At 37.7% G+C, this 15,693-nt stretch overlaps 1 protein-coding gene across 1 annotated transcript; it reads right to left on the reverse strand.

The window, feature by feature from the left end:
* Positions 1 to 3,279: 3,279 nt before the first annotated feature.
* Positions 3,280 to 15,065, reverse strand: LOC5501188 (microfibril-associated glycoprotein 4). Its single transcript, XM_048731870.1, is given in 4 exon segments — positions 3,280 to 3,542; positions 8,662 to 9,108; positions 11,835 to 12,017; positions 15,002 to 15,065. Coding segments are annotated over 4 exon segments (957 nt in total).
* Positions 15,066 to 15,693: the final 628 nt, after the last annotated feature.

The raw sequence follows: 15,693 nt of genomic DNA on the forward strand, positions 1-15,693 counted from the left end.
TCCGCGCTGGCTTCGCTATCAAGCGTTACAAGTGTAAATGAATCTATCGCTTGATAAAAAGATGTTATTTTAAAATGTTTGTATTTGCGGAAATCTATGATAAACCCAAGTTCCTCCACATCCCCCCTTCGAAACCACCATCCCACACATTCGTCATTCATTGTCCACGCGAGGATCTAACAAGGAAGCGTTGCAACCATGTTTTTTTTAGCTGCACTAACCCGTAATGATTTTAAAGAAACTGTAACAAAAGACGCAAAAATGACACCGAGAAAAAAAAACAACATATTTTTCAGTTTTTCGCAAAAATCATTTGGTAGATTACTGGTCAAGAAAAAGTGAGACAAAGGTTTGCGCCTTAACAATAATAAGCTCGCAAAAACAGCAACAGACAATTGGGAGTTTTATTGTGCCTTTATTTTTCATTTATTTACTACTATTTATTTACAGTTTTCCCGTGTAAACGGAACGACAGTATATCAACTGACAGCTCTACGACCGAAGGGTACGATGGATAACCATATATTGCCAAGACGATAAAGCATATAATACTAGTCTCGCCAGACTTTGCTTATCGCACTTATCCTCACAGAGAATTACTAAAAACCGATACCAAACCGCTTTCTCGCTTCCTTCATCCAAGCTAACGGAATAAAAACAGCGCCAATTTCAGTGCTTGTTGGTGAAAACACTTCACAAGGAGTTTGAATGACAAAAGTGAGAAGCGATTTAGCTGTTGGAAATTATCGGCGAAAGTTCTCAGAAAGTTTATAAGGCGAATTATTATCCATAAGCATATTTTGGTTGTGGAACCGCCATAGGAAAATTTGTCATTTGCACGGAACTTTTTTTTAAACAGAAATATTCAAAATGACATCATCATTTATATATTAATGTGCTCCTAAATGATAGATTTAAAAATTAAATCTCCACCCTATATTATTACTTATTTCATATTGTTATGAACGGCTAGACTCTTTCACTATGTTTCTAGTGTTAGATAGCGAGTCACGAAAATACAGTAATTTAATACCAAAACCTGGTGAGCGGTTAGAAGTTTACTTATAAATAACATTTTCTTGTTAAGTATCCAATTGTGCTTATATATCAATAGATTATGCATCTATATATACATAGATTATTATTGGGTCTACCAGTAGCGGAACTAGGGAAATGGGGGCCTTAGGATGTGTATTTTATCGACGAAACTGCCTAAGATTATAGGAAATTATGTCAAAAAAGCTGTTTGCAACATCTTTTTTATTTCCTATTTAATTGGACCAGCTTCCCCCTTCCCCTCTCAGCAAAATGCTAGATCCGCCCCTGTTTGTCATTAAGATATCTTGATGATTGACAAAAATTATTTGTCAAAGTCGAATATACATGTCTGGAATATTGATTACATTTTGTGCATAAAAACTCTACTCACAATCTCAAAGGTTTGACGGATCAAACTTACCCATGATACTTACTAAGTTCGCTGTCCTAATTCATATACAGTACCAATATCAGTATCAGTACCAGTATCGATAAAGCCAGCAATGTTTTTCCCTGTCTACTGCTCGGTGCTAATCATAATCAAAAGGTTTGTCGGATCAAAGTACTTTATATGTCCCTTAGTGTTCCTAATTACCCATACAGTACATCAATGAAGCCAGCAATGGCGCCCTCTTTCTACTTCTCGGTGCTAATTAAAGTAAAAGGTTTGACGGATCAAACTACTTTATATTTCTCTTAGTGTTCCTAAATACATTGTCTTAAGTTATATACAGTATATACAGTACACCAATGAAGCCATCAATGTCACCCTCTTTCTACTTCTCGGTGCTAATTAAAATAAAATGTTTGGCGGATCAAACTACTTTATATTTCTCTTAGTGTTCCTAAATACCTTGTCTTAAGTTATATACAGTATATACAGTACACCAATGAAGCCATCAATGTCATCCTCTTTCTACTTCTCGGTGCTAATTAAAATAAAAGGTTTGGCGGATCAAACTACTTTATATTTCTCTTAGTGTTCCTAAATACCTTGTCTTAAGTTATACAGTATATACAGTACATCAATAAAGCCATCAATGTTACCCTCTGTCTACTGCTCGGTGCCGGGGGCCAAGGGGGCCAAGGGCGTGGCCAAGCGCCCACAGCTATTAACATCATGATCCTACCTCTGTGACATAGGTCACAGCTTTCAACATCAGGACTGGACCAGTTTTATTATATAACAACACCGTTTGAAATTCAATCATTTTATGAGGTACAAGGACAGATACGTTTTAGGACCCCCTTGAGTTGTGCTCCATCAGCAGGAAACGACCAAGTTTTGTGGCTTGGTTGATAAAACGATTCTAATTCAACCACTCTGCGGCCAAGTTTGGCGTCATTTTAAGGATGTTATGTGGAATCCTTCTTCTGAAGTTAATAATAATGAACAAAGATTTCCTATTTTTAAACTTAGGTGTGATGATGTTGCTTGAAATAATGCTGGACCGTTTTTTTGATAAATATTCAGATTCTCCTTTCAAGTTGACAAAGATTTTCTCTCTTTGTATCTATAAAAGTATTTATGAGATTTTGCTTTTAATTCTAGATTAGTGAATGTCTGATGTGGCTTTACGTAAAGACACAAAAACTGTGGTAAACCGGTTTTACTTCAGAGTTTCCTTCTCTTAGGGAACTTGCCAATACTAGGCAAATGGGCGTCCCCTGCCCAAAAGTGCATGTTGGCCGTTAGCTCGCACGGATCTCATCCGCCCTTTGACAGGTTTTGTTTTTCTTCTTGCAGGGTGACATACCACCCCCCTCACCAGTGACACTGGGGGGGGGGGGGATCGCCGACAGTATTTCTTACTGAGGTAAGACTACAAAAGTATACAAAACATGTACACCCTAAACCCAAAACATTATAAAAAGAAAGTTTCAACTTATTAAAATGAAATCCCCGTTGCGCACCCTTAAGGTTGACTATGCTGTGTAACGAATCAAATCAAATATCACCTCTATCTGTCTATTAAACTTCTATCAGCGAAGGCTATTAAGCAGAAGGATATTCCATTTAATGCACCGAAGGTTATATTTTTGAAAATAAGATTTGGTTTTTAAAACAGAAAACAAAATTACCAAGCATGCCGGATAAGTGGGTTTTAAGCGACCAACCTCAAAACAGATTTAGCCTGAGTATAAGGCTAGGAAGATACTTCCCAGGAAACAACATAAAGGCCTGACACTCGGGTTACGAAAAAAAAGTTACCTCCCCGTCCGATATTAATGGGCGAGTTCTTAATAAGGTCGCACTTTGATTTCTGATTTCTTGAGTGAGTATCCATAACCATGCCAGCCCATCCACATGATGCCCTATCCAGCCCCCGCGTTAGATGTGGTCACGTAGTAACGGCCGTTCAGATGACTTTCTAAGCATGATCCGAACCACCATGCACCTTTAAAATGTTTTGCGCAAGAGCTATGACCCCAGTCGTCGTTGTCGCGATCTGGCGTCGAGAAATAACGGCCTTTGTGGAATAAGAGACTATCACCGGCTGTACCTAGAAAACATGAGCATGCTGTAGGGCCTACAAGTGTAATACCTAACCACAAATGTAATAAACCCATAAATGTAATAACAAATTACCCACAAATGTAATAAACCCATAAATGTAATAACAAGTTACCCACAAATGTAACAAACCCACAATTGTAATAAAATCACAATGGTAATAAACCCACAAATGTAATAACATATTGCCCGAAAATGTAGCGATGTCATGTAGAGATTTCACACTGCCTAAAAGCGGAGTTTGCTTCGAATACACGGCTGTTGTCGATAACGTCATAACAATATCTATCAAATCTAATTTGTTGTTTATGTCATCAATTTCATATCGACAATCTTGTTTCCTTGACCTATTAGCATTTAGATATTCACTGCTGTTAGCTAGTTATTTAGCTATTTTTGTAATTAATTAGTGGAATCACGTTTTGCTAACGTGAGCATGCTCCTAGTTTTTTCTTATTTTTTTATTTTTTTATTTATTTATTATTATTATTATTATTATTATTATCATTATTATCATTATTATCATTATTATCATTATTATCATTATTATCATTATTATCATTATTATCATTATTATCATTATTATCATTATTATCATTATTATCATTATTATCATTATTATCATTATTATCATTATTATCATTATTATCATTATTATCATTATTATCATTATTATCATTATTATCATTATTATCATTATTATCATTATTATCATTATTATCATTATTATCATTATTATCATTATTATCATTATTATCATTATTATCATTATTATCATTATTATCATTATTATCATTATTATCATTATTATCATTATTATCATTATTATCATTATTATCATTATTATCATTATTATCATTATTATCATTATTATCATTATTATCATTATTATCATTATTATCATTATTATCATTATTATCATTATTATCATTATTATCATTATTATCATTATTATCATTATTATCATTATTATCATTATTATCATTATTATCATTATTATCATTATTATCATTATTATCATTATTATCATTATTATCATTATTATCATTATTATCATTATTATCATTATTATCATTATTATCATTATTATCATTATTATCATTATTATCATTATTATCATTATTATCATTATTATCATTATTATCATTATTATCATTATTATTGTTATTATTATTATTATTATTATTATTATTATTATTATTATTATTATTATTATTAGTAGTAGTAGTAGTAGTAGTAGTAGTAGTAGTAGTAGTAGTAGTAGTAGTAGTAGTTGTTGTTGTTGTTGTTGCGTCCCCATATTTTTTTCTATCAAAATTGATATTTAAATAGAGAAAAAAAAATCCTAAACATCCAAGATGTGGATCCAAAATCAGGCGCGAAGACTTGTGGTAGATGGCACCAAAGGAGCCACACTCTACCAACTGTACAGGCCCGTACCCAGGATTTTTCTTGGGGGGGGGGGGGTGCGAAATGGAAAAAAGTGGACCTAATTTCGTTGATAGAAAAGCACGATTTTTTTGGCATTGTCGAAACACATGCCGACCAACAGTCAGATCTAAGAATACCCGGCTTTTCACATTATATCAAATGTAGCACAAAAAAAGGGAAGCGAAATTCCGGAGGCCAATGTGTTTACATTAGAAATAAGTTTGCTAAAGGTGTGTCTTATATCCCAAATAGAAATGAAAATATTTTATGGTGTAAACTAGACAAATCGTTTTTCAAGTTTGATATAGTTATTTATATAGGTACCGTATATTTAAGTCCAACAAATTATGAAAATGTTAATGATGATGATTATATAGGAGACTTAGAATATGAAATTTTGAACTTTTCTTTGAAGGGGGATATATTATTACAAGGCGACATGAATGCCCGCACAGGATTGCTTCAGGAATTTGTATCGAATGATTCTAATAGACACGTAGGCCTCCTAGATGATTACGAAATTGACGAGCAAATTTTTCAAAATTCTAGAGACAGCGGGAGAAGCCTTATCGAAACTTGCACTGCACTAAATCTGAGAATTTACAATGGGCGTGTGCGATTGGTGATCTAGACGGAAAAACAACATGTTTCAAGTATAATGGCAATGGCCTTGTCGATTATGTCATGGGTAGTAGCAGCATGTTGAACATAATGCGGTATTTATTGGTCAATCCCCTGCTTCCTCATTTAAAAAAAGGAAAAACAACGAATCAATTATGGTTTGACGAGGAATGTAAAACTGAGAAAGAAAATTTGAAATCCTTGGGTCAAGTTATTTGTAAACAACCCTAACAATGAAGAGACAAGACGCATATTACACGACTCAAAACGTAAATTTAGAAAAACCTGTAGGCGGAAAAAAAGATGTTATTTCAGTGATAAACTAACAAATATTAATTTTAAAGATTCCAAGGCCCTCTGGGGTGGACTGGGAAGCTTGTTTAACTTTTCAAAAAAAAACAAGAAAATTAATTGATCCATCAAAAATAAAAGAGTTTTATTATCATTTTAAAGAACTAAATAACGACCCTGAAAAAATGACGCGCGCAGAGTCTTTTTGCCTAAATGAGAATGGGCCGCTAGACTATCCAATATCTGGTAACGACATAAAAGAAGCAATCAAACAAATTAAAATTAAAAAGTCTCCCGGAATGATAATGTACTTAATGAGATACTGAAACCAAATAAAGATACTTTAATCCAACCACTAAAAGTCCTCTTTAACAACATATTAAATTCCGGAAAATACCCAGTATCTTGGAGTTAAGGACTTATAGTACCAGTTCATAAAAAAGATGATCTTGCAAACGTAGAAAATTATCGGGGTATCATCCCTCCTACCATCTTTAAGCAAAATTTTCACCTATATTTTTAATGCTCGACTATACGACTATTTAAATTCAAAAGGCATAATCAACCAAGTGCAATGTGGCTTTAGAAAAAAGCACGGCACTACAGATAGTCTTTTCACTTTAAAATCACTAATAGATAAATATGTTAAAAGCAAACCAAATAAGGCAAACAACTTCTTACTTTCGGGCTTTGTCGATTTTCGAAAAGCTTTCGACCGTATTCCTAGATAAAAACTTTTTGAAAAACTAGAAACGCACCGTATAACGGGTAACCTTTTGTCAGTCATTATATCCATGTACACTTCAGACAAATCGTCTGTGAAAATAGGAAGCACCTTTTCACCTGCTTTCCCTTGCAATGTCGGCGTAAAGCAAGGATGTATGATCTCTCCGACACTATTTAACCTATATTTAAGCGACTTACCTAGCAAATTTGATGAATGTAATCCTAACGACCATGAAATAAAATGTATACTTTACGCGGATGACTTAGTAATTCTGGCAAAAACTGACAAGGATCTCCAAACTTACATAAACGCGCTTGAAAAATATTGTGAAGAATGGGGTCTAACCGTAAATCTCGATAAAACTAACATTATGATTTTTAATAATACAGGTAAATCTCTAAACAATCACCGCTTTTACTATAAAGGCCAGAGCTTAAAAAACGTAAATTCCTATAAATATCTCAGACTACATTTCAGCGCGTTTGGGAATTTTACTCTTGCCAAAACAGAAATTTAAAAAATAGCCCTAAAAGCTCTTAACAAACTAAGAAAGGAAATGGGTGATCACTTCAGGGACAATGTTAAACTAACAATAAAACTATTTGACACTTTGATATCTCCGATTCTTCTCTATGGTAGTGAGGTATGGGGTACAGAAAAAGATGAAGGTGAAAAAGAACCTAGGGAAATAGTACACGTCAAATTCTGCAAGTGGCTCCTCGGAGTCTCTAAATTTTGTTCAAATAACGCGGTTAGGGCTGAACTTGGTAGATTCCCATTAAGAACAAAAGCAATATGCAGAAGCGTCAATTTTTGGCTAAACATAAATCATCTCGAGGAACCAAAGCTAGTTAACCAGAATACGAAGACATAAAAATAAGTGATAAACCAGAATTTTGGCACCAGAAATTAAAACGAACTTTTCAAAGGTGTCGGCGATATATGGCAACAGGTAAATGCGCAGAGCGGGGACATACCAATTAAATGCATTTTATATATAATCAAACAAAGATTGGAAGACATTCAATTTCAAAAGTGGATATCAAACGTGAATAATGATTATAGAAATAAACAAGGACAAAGTAATAATTGAACGTATAGGAAATTTAAATCAAAATACATTATCGAAGATTATCTTGACCAAATTGAGACTAAGAAATCATCGCTTAGCTATTGAAACTGGCCGATATTCGAGGCCCTATATGGTACCGGATGAACGAATTTGCGAAATTTCCTTCTTCACTGCCCTTTGTATAAAGGGAAGCCGGAAGAATTGACTAAAACCATAGAAGAAATAGAAAATGTACAATTCCCTAGAATGTCGGATGAAAGTGTTTTTCATTTTCTTATTAATTATTCTGGTAGTAACGTCACAGTGCAAAGAAAAATCGCTAAGTTCATTAATGAATGCTTCGCCCTCCGGGATCAATATCGCTGCCAAACTTGAAAAACCGTACAATTATTTGTCTTTTTTATCTTTAATATTATTTGGACGTCAATCAATATACAAGGACATTGTATACGATTCCAAATAAAATATCTGTCTGTCTGTCTGTCTGTCCTAATTTTTCCGGGCGTGCGGTGGGAGGAGGGGGGGGGGGGGGAGATGTGGGGAAAGTGAGTTCTCTGACAACCCCCCCCCCCAAAAAAAAAGTGATTTCTTTATACATTTGCAGTATCTCCACGGGACGTTAATTGTCGGATTTGAATACATACCAGAGTGATCTAGATTATGCTTTACAACTTTGGTTAGAAAAAGCACGCCTATTTAGAGCCGAAAGTGGACCTTCGGCCTTTGTGGGGGGTGCGTTCGCAACCCTTGCATCCCCCCTGGGTACGCGCCTGCTGTACCACAAGGTTTTCAGATCGTTCTAGACTACTGCGAAAAAACAAACACTGAAGAAGGCGGAGCAAGCATGGACATTTAAGATGCAGCACACCGGGGACAGCCCCCTCCATCCGACTTTCAAGCCTCTGCAACCCTAAAATTGTTGCAGCGAATTAGATGAAAACATCATGATGAATGCTTATTCCTCACCTGAGTATGTACCAATTGAAACAAGTTGGTACTTCGCTGCCTCAGCACCAACTCTAAAGTCATCGTACTCGGCGTAGCTGGTGTTCCCCTCGAAATCCTCCAAGTCAAAGCGGACACGGTACCGCCTCTGTGACGTCATAGCGTGGATATTATCCAGGCCAAGCCAGAACTCACCATCCTTGTTACCAAACCCCCGCTTGTACTCGTCCCAGCCACGGTAGAAATCCACCGAGCCATCCATGCGCCTCTGGATGACAGTCCAGCCTCCTCCGCTAGTGCCCAGGTCGCAGTAGACGTCGAGGGGATGACAGGGGGTGAGGGCGATGGGGAATATGCCGCTGGTGTGAGCAAGGTGTTCTGATTGGATCTCGGCACAAGACGGAAGCTGCAAAGGTAGAAAAAGGTAAAATAATGATGCCACGCTTAAAGGATCTTTGTCAGCCGGTGCTTACCTAAAATACCGCAAAATACGAGGTGTGAGAAAGCATCCATTCAATAGGCTGACTTGGGGGTACCGCAAAGTTCGAGAAAGCATCCATTCAATAGGCTGATTTGGGGGACCGCAAAGTGTGAGAAAGCATCCATTCAATAGGCTGATTTGGGGGACCGCAAAGTGTGGGAAAGCATCCATTCAATAGGCTGATTTGGGGGACCGCAAAGTGCGAGAAAGCATCCATTCAATAGGCTGATTTGGGGGACCGCAAAGTGTATGAGAAAACATCCATTCAATGGGCTGATTTGGGGAACCGCAAAGTGTGAGAATGCATCCATTCAATAGGCTGATTTGGGGTACCGCAAAGTGTAAGAAAGCATCCATTCAATAGGCTGATTTGGGGTACCGCAAAGTGTGAGAAAGAATCCATTCAATAGGGTAATTTGGGGGACCGCAAAGTGTGAGAAAGCATCCATTCAATAGGCTGATTTGGGGTACCGCAAAGTGTGAGAAAGCATCCATTCAATAGGCTGACTTGGGGTACCGCAAAGTTCGAGAAAGCATCCATTCAATAGGCTGATTTGGGGGACCGCAAAGTGTGAGAAAGCATCCATTCAATAGGCTGATAAGGGGGACCGCAAAGTGTGAGAAAGCATCCATTCGATAGGCTGATTTGGGGGACCGCAAAGTGTGAGAAAGAATCCATTCAATAGGCTGATTTGGGGGACCGCAAAGTGTGAGAAAGCATCCATTCAATAGGCTGATTTGGGGTACCGCAAAGTGTGAGAAAGCATCCATTCAATAGGCTGATTTGGGGGACCGCAAAGTATGAGAAAGCATCCATAGGGTGATTTGGGGGACCGCAAAGTGTGAGAAAGCATCCATTCAATAGGCTGATTTGGGGGACCGCAAAGTGTGAGAAAGCATCCATTCAATAGGCTGATTTGGACCGCAAAGTGTGGGAAAGCATCCATTCAATAGGGTGATTTAGGGGACCGAAAAGTTTGAGACAGCATCCATTCAATAGGGTGATTTGGGGGACCGCAAAGTGTGGGAAAACATCCATTCAATAGGCTGATTTGGGGGACCGCAAAGTGTGAGAAAGCATCCATTCAATAGGCTGATTTGGGGTACGAAGTGTGAGAAAGCATACATTCAATAGGCTGATTTGGGGGACCGCAAAGTGTGAGAAAGCATCCATTCAATAGGCTGATTTGGGGGACCGCAAAGTGTGAGAAAGCATCCATTCAATAGGCTGATTTGGGGGACCGCAAAGTGTGAGAAAGCATCCATTCAATAGGCTGATTTGGGGGACCGCAAAGTGTATGAGAAAACATCCATTCAATAGGCTGATTTGGGGGACCGCAAAGTGTGAGAAAGCATCCATTCAATAGGCTGATTTGGGGGACCGCAAAGTGTGAGAAAGCATCCATTCAATAGGCTGATTTGGGGGACCGCAAAGTGTGAGAAAGCATCCATTCGATAGGCTGATTTGGGGGACTGCAAAGTGTGAGAAAGCATCCATTCCATAGGCTGATTTGGGGAACCGCAAAGTGTGAGAATGCATCCATTCAATAGGCTGATTTGGGGGACCGCAAAGTGTGAGAAAGCATCCATTTAATAGGCTGATTTGGGGTACCGCAAAGTGTGAGAAAGCATCCATTTAATAGGCTGATTTGGGGGACCGCAAAGTGTGAGAAAGCATCCATTCAATAGGCTGATTCGGGGGACGAAAGTGTGAGAAAGCATCCATTCAATAGGGTAATTTGGGGGAGCTTATTGTGATATTACATATCGAAATGAAGTATTGAATACTACTTATTAATCGTGAAAAAGATGCTATTACATGAAAATTTACTGAGAAAACCGAGGTCTTGACGTAGGAAACGAGCGATAGATTTATCTGGACATGCGCACTTAGTTTTTATGTTAAAAGCCAGGCTGCTAATGCGAATGTCGTCAAATTTTGTTACCTAAATATCGACAATCCTCCCAGTTTGAGTTCCGCGAACTGTCGCGGTCTCGAGTTTGGATTGTATTAATGGAATACTTTGTGTACCTAATGTTTGACCTCAATAATCATAACAGGTCAGTGTTGAGAGAAAAAAAACAAACTTACTATCGAATCAGTTGTATCGCGACGCTGCATTTTCAAAACATCGATTTGTTTTTGTCTTTTGGGATTTTCTGTTCCGTCAGTCAAATTATTCTAAGCCAATCAGATTCTTGCCATGTCTCGCCTAGTGCAGTTGCCTTGGCTTTTTGTCGCGACACTGTCTGGTTTTCGTCCAAAGGGAAACCAGGGAAGTACACTAAGCGAGACTCTGATTGGCTCAGAATGGTTTTTCTGACGGAACAGAAAACCAAAACAAATCGTGTATTGAAAACGCGGATCGCGATACAACAGATTCGACAGTAAAACAAGTTTAAAATTAAGCAAAAAAAAAAAACACACTGTGGAAAAAGTGCAAAAACTAATTGAGGGCAACGAGAGTAATAAAAAGCGAAAATAATAAAGGCAATGGGACAATAACCCTAATCCCACGCATACAAAAACAGAGATTTCGGTGTGGCACTGCGTTAATTGCGACCCGGACAACAGAAAATCCTTGTGTTGCTCGAAAAACCGTTATTGAAAAAATCAAAAACGATAAAATCATGTGACTTACCAAGGGCGGTTTTTGTTTGACTCTGATAAAGTTGACTTCGGCATCTTTTACCAGGTTGGCATCAACTTTACATTGTTTCTTGTTGTCCGTGAGTAACTCGCAAAGGTGCTTGCCATTAGAGTCCTTGTCTTTGTAGAAATTCACGGATGTGCACGACCCCTCGGCGCGAGTACACTCCCGAACACACGCAAAGTCATCCACAACTTGTACAGACTTTAGCAACTTGGCGACGGATCGTTTGTCATGTTCGGTTGCTAAATAGTTAGAATGGGTTCCAAATATGAGCTGAGAAAAAGCCGTTGAAAAAAGGCAAAGGAAAACGAAAGTTGCGGTAAACGCAAATGACTGCATCTTGGATAGACTGCTTACGAGAGCAGCTCTGCACTCAATAACATAAAGACTTCAAAAGTAGAGAAGTTAATATTAAAAATTGATACCAAATATATAACAAAGATTTTTTTTCTAGAATAGTATAACAATGCATCTTATTAAGTATTGATCAGTTATCAAGCTGTGAATAACAGATCTTGCATAAGTTGTCGCTAAGCTAGAGGGAAAACAACAACTCTATCTTTCGACTCGCTCCCTCACGTCAGCGCACTCGTACTATTAGACAGTATAAGATGTTTTTAACATTGTAATTTGTTATCAGAATATGGCTGTCATATTTTTCCATCCTTGAAAAGGCCTATCTCTAAGAATAAGTAGCTCGAGCAATTAAAAAACTATAGAGTACGATATTTCTATGTCTGCGAGGTATTGGAGCTCTTGTAATGAAATGTTTGTGTTGATGTTTAACAGCCAATCACTTTTGAGTTCACCACCTTGCTAGCTCATTCTGTTTTGCGTAGAAGAACATAACCTATCCAAATATGGTCATCTGACTTCTCCCATTTCCTTATATTGCTTACATAAAAAGTTCAACGAAGAACTAAGTCAAATATTAAAAATTCGCAGCTGACATGTATAGTCGTTGGTCTCGGCGATAGATTACATAAAAGTTGTTGTGCATAAATCTACAGCGAATCCATACAATAAGTATAAGTAAGTATCAACCTGTTAACCGTTATCACCCTTCCCTTGCGTTCATTTCGTGTTGCTATTTTAGGTCTCATGCTCTTGACGGTGTGACGTCACGCAACTGCGTCGCGGTCTGCCACAGGAAACGCGCGCAGAACGCAAGGGACTTAGTGACCTCGCCCCAGCTCCCTGCGACCATATTGCAGTTAGTCTGCAGTAGGCATGTGTAGATTGTGCTCGGCAACTTTTGAGCAATTTTTGGCGTTTTGGCAACTTTCGTAGGACCAGCAACCTACGGCAACTTTTGCCTTCCTTGGCAACTTTTAAGCAACAAATTGGTATACAATCGATCCAAACCATCAAAAAGTTCGTTATTTCATCTACAAATGCACCTGGACAGTCCTATAATAGCCGCTGTCCTGGCTATTACAACGGGCGTTCAAATATCCATCTGTTATATCGAGATTGCAAGTGACGCTGGGGCAACTAGTCTAGAAAACGTAAAATCCGCGTGAATGAAGGAAAAAACAGGCAACGAAAAGGCGGTCCATCCATCTAGCATTTTTTAGCGGAGAAAGGTTAGTTTACGTTGCAATGCGTGTAGCGAGACATGATCGATCAGTATAGGCTGTGAATCGAGCTGTGAACTTTATCACTGCCTAAAGCATCATGGAGTATATTATATATGATGTATATACTGTATTTAATAACATGATGCCTATCCAAGTGAACTTTGACTAGTTAGAAAATTTACTAGAAAATACGTATCCTATTTATTGTTGAGTTAAGAGAGATTTATTGACAAGTGTATTTATATTTTAATGATTAATTAAACGTAGATTGGAAAAAATATTTAATGAAATTGCTGAAATGAAAACAAGCAAACAAATATGTTTTGGCAAGGCTCTTGGTTTTGGGCATTTATCTAGAACAAACGACTCTAAAGAGCGAGCACCTTTTTTAATTTCTGGTGGCAACTTTTGGATATATTAGCAATTTTAGAGCAACTTTTGGCTATATTTCCAAGCAACTTTTCCCAAATTTACTAGCACAATCTACACATGCCTTGTCTGCAGTAAAACTCCCACAAGGTTTTAGGTTTTAATTCTAACAAGACCGCAGACTAATACACCTAGCAAACGCTGCTTTCTAAATTTTTTTCAATCATATCAATTTTTATAGTCAAATTTAGAAATATTGATCGATTTTGATTCTTATTCCTGCGGCTGTTTCTTATTGAGTTCCTAGAGGTTGCATAAACAATTTTTTTTATGATTTTTATAAAAATATGATTCGCTACTATGCAGTTTTTCAATTGTCCCGGCCGTTAACTGAAACCCCCGATCAATCGCACCGAGCCTTGTCTCCATTAGTTCGAGTTTGTCTGATTGCACATTTTTTACCCAAATTTCTCACTGCATTGAATGTTCTCGGTAATACATAGATTTTAGCACCACGAAGTAGATTCACATTTATTGTCCAATCATTAAAAAGACGCAGTGTGCCGTCAAAATGGTTTTGCAGTGTACCGTCAAAATGGTTTTGCAGTGGGCCGTCAAAATGGTTTTGCTGTGTGCCGTCAAATGGTTTTGCAGTGTGCCGTCAAATGGTTTTGCAGTGTGCCGTCAAATGGTTTTGCAGTGTGCCGTCAAATGGTTTTGCAGTGTGCCATTAAATGGTTTTGCAGTGTGCCTATAAATGGTTTTGCAGTGTGCCGTCAAAATGGTTTTGCAGTGTGCCGTCAAATGGTTTTGCGGTGTGCCGTCAAATGGTTTTGTGCCGTCAAATGGTTTTGCAGTGTGCCGTCATTTGGTTTTGCAGTGTGCCGTCAAATGGAATGAAAGTCTCAATTTCAGTTGAGGTTGGGCCGTTCTCCTTTTCAGAATAGCATTTCAAGGTTGAAAAAGCGGATTTTTCTTGAATTATTATTTTCTTGTACATGAGGCCTGGGGTTTTACTTTACACAAGAGAGGCTAAACGGGCGTGAACGTTTCTTTTTCCCGCCAAAAGCAAGTAAACAACAGAACGAACAAGACGGCGAAATTTCGTAAAATGTATTCAATACTTCATAGCATTCCAGGCAAAACATGCCCTCTGGTGTAAAACCACAGGTACTAAGTATTGAATATAACCGTGAAAACGGCTATATTGCTTTGACTCGTCCCCACGCTACTCTCTTGCTGTGCTCAATGATCCATGATGCCTCGCGCGCACTCACTCTTTCCAAGTGGCGGCCTCTCTATAGCCATGTAGAGCGTGACGGAGCGTGACGGGCTTGCCATCTATCTAAAAGCTTTATTGCATTATGTATTCAATTGTGTGTTTATTATCAGTTTGGGATTTGCTGATTCTAACATAGATCCAAAACAATAAAACTTCAGTTTATCCTTCCCTCTCCTCTCGTTTTCGAACGTACTAGTGTCGTTTTTCTCATTTTATAACATTCAAAATTTGGGGACCCTTAACCACCAGGGCATGTAATGAACACTCCCTTAGCTTGTCAAGGGTATTAAGTAATGCTCCGTGTAAGAACTAGGGAAAGTCTTATTGCCCTGCGGCAAAAAGCTTTCCCTACGTAGGATATTTTTTTGTACTAAACACACAGACACAAGATATAGAATATAGTGAGATTTTGAGGAAATTACATGAAACATTTGCTCCCTAATATATCTTAACGATATTTTCTGTTTTGAACCAATCAAAAGAAGAAAGAACAATAGTTTTTGCTTGCATAATTTTCAAAAGGTTCCCCACGTTAGATTTGTCTAATAAGCCATATTACACATACCAATAAATCCTTAAACTCAAATATTCAAAATCGTTAGGCAGCATTAAGTTTTAAGTGTAACGTTATGTTGTAATTGCTTGTCTTGGCCAATCAAATTTCTAGAATGAACAAAGGCATTTTTG

The sequence above is a fragment of the Nematostella vectensis genome, chromosome 8 (assembly GCF_932526225.1).
Source record: "Nematostella vectensis chromosome 8, jaNemVect1.1, whole genome shotgun sequence".
In the NCBI taxonomy this organism is placed as follows: Eukaryota; Metazoa; Cnidaria; class Anthozoa; order Actiniaria; family Edwardsiidae; genus Nematostella; species Nematostella vectensis.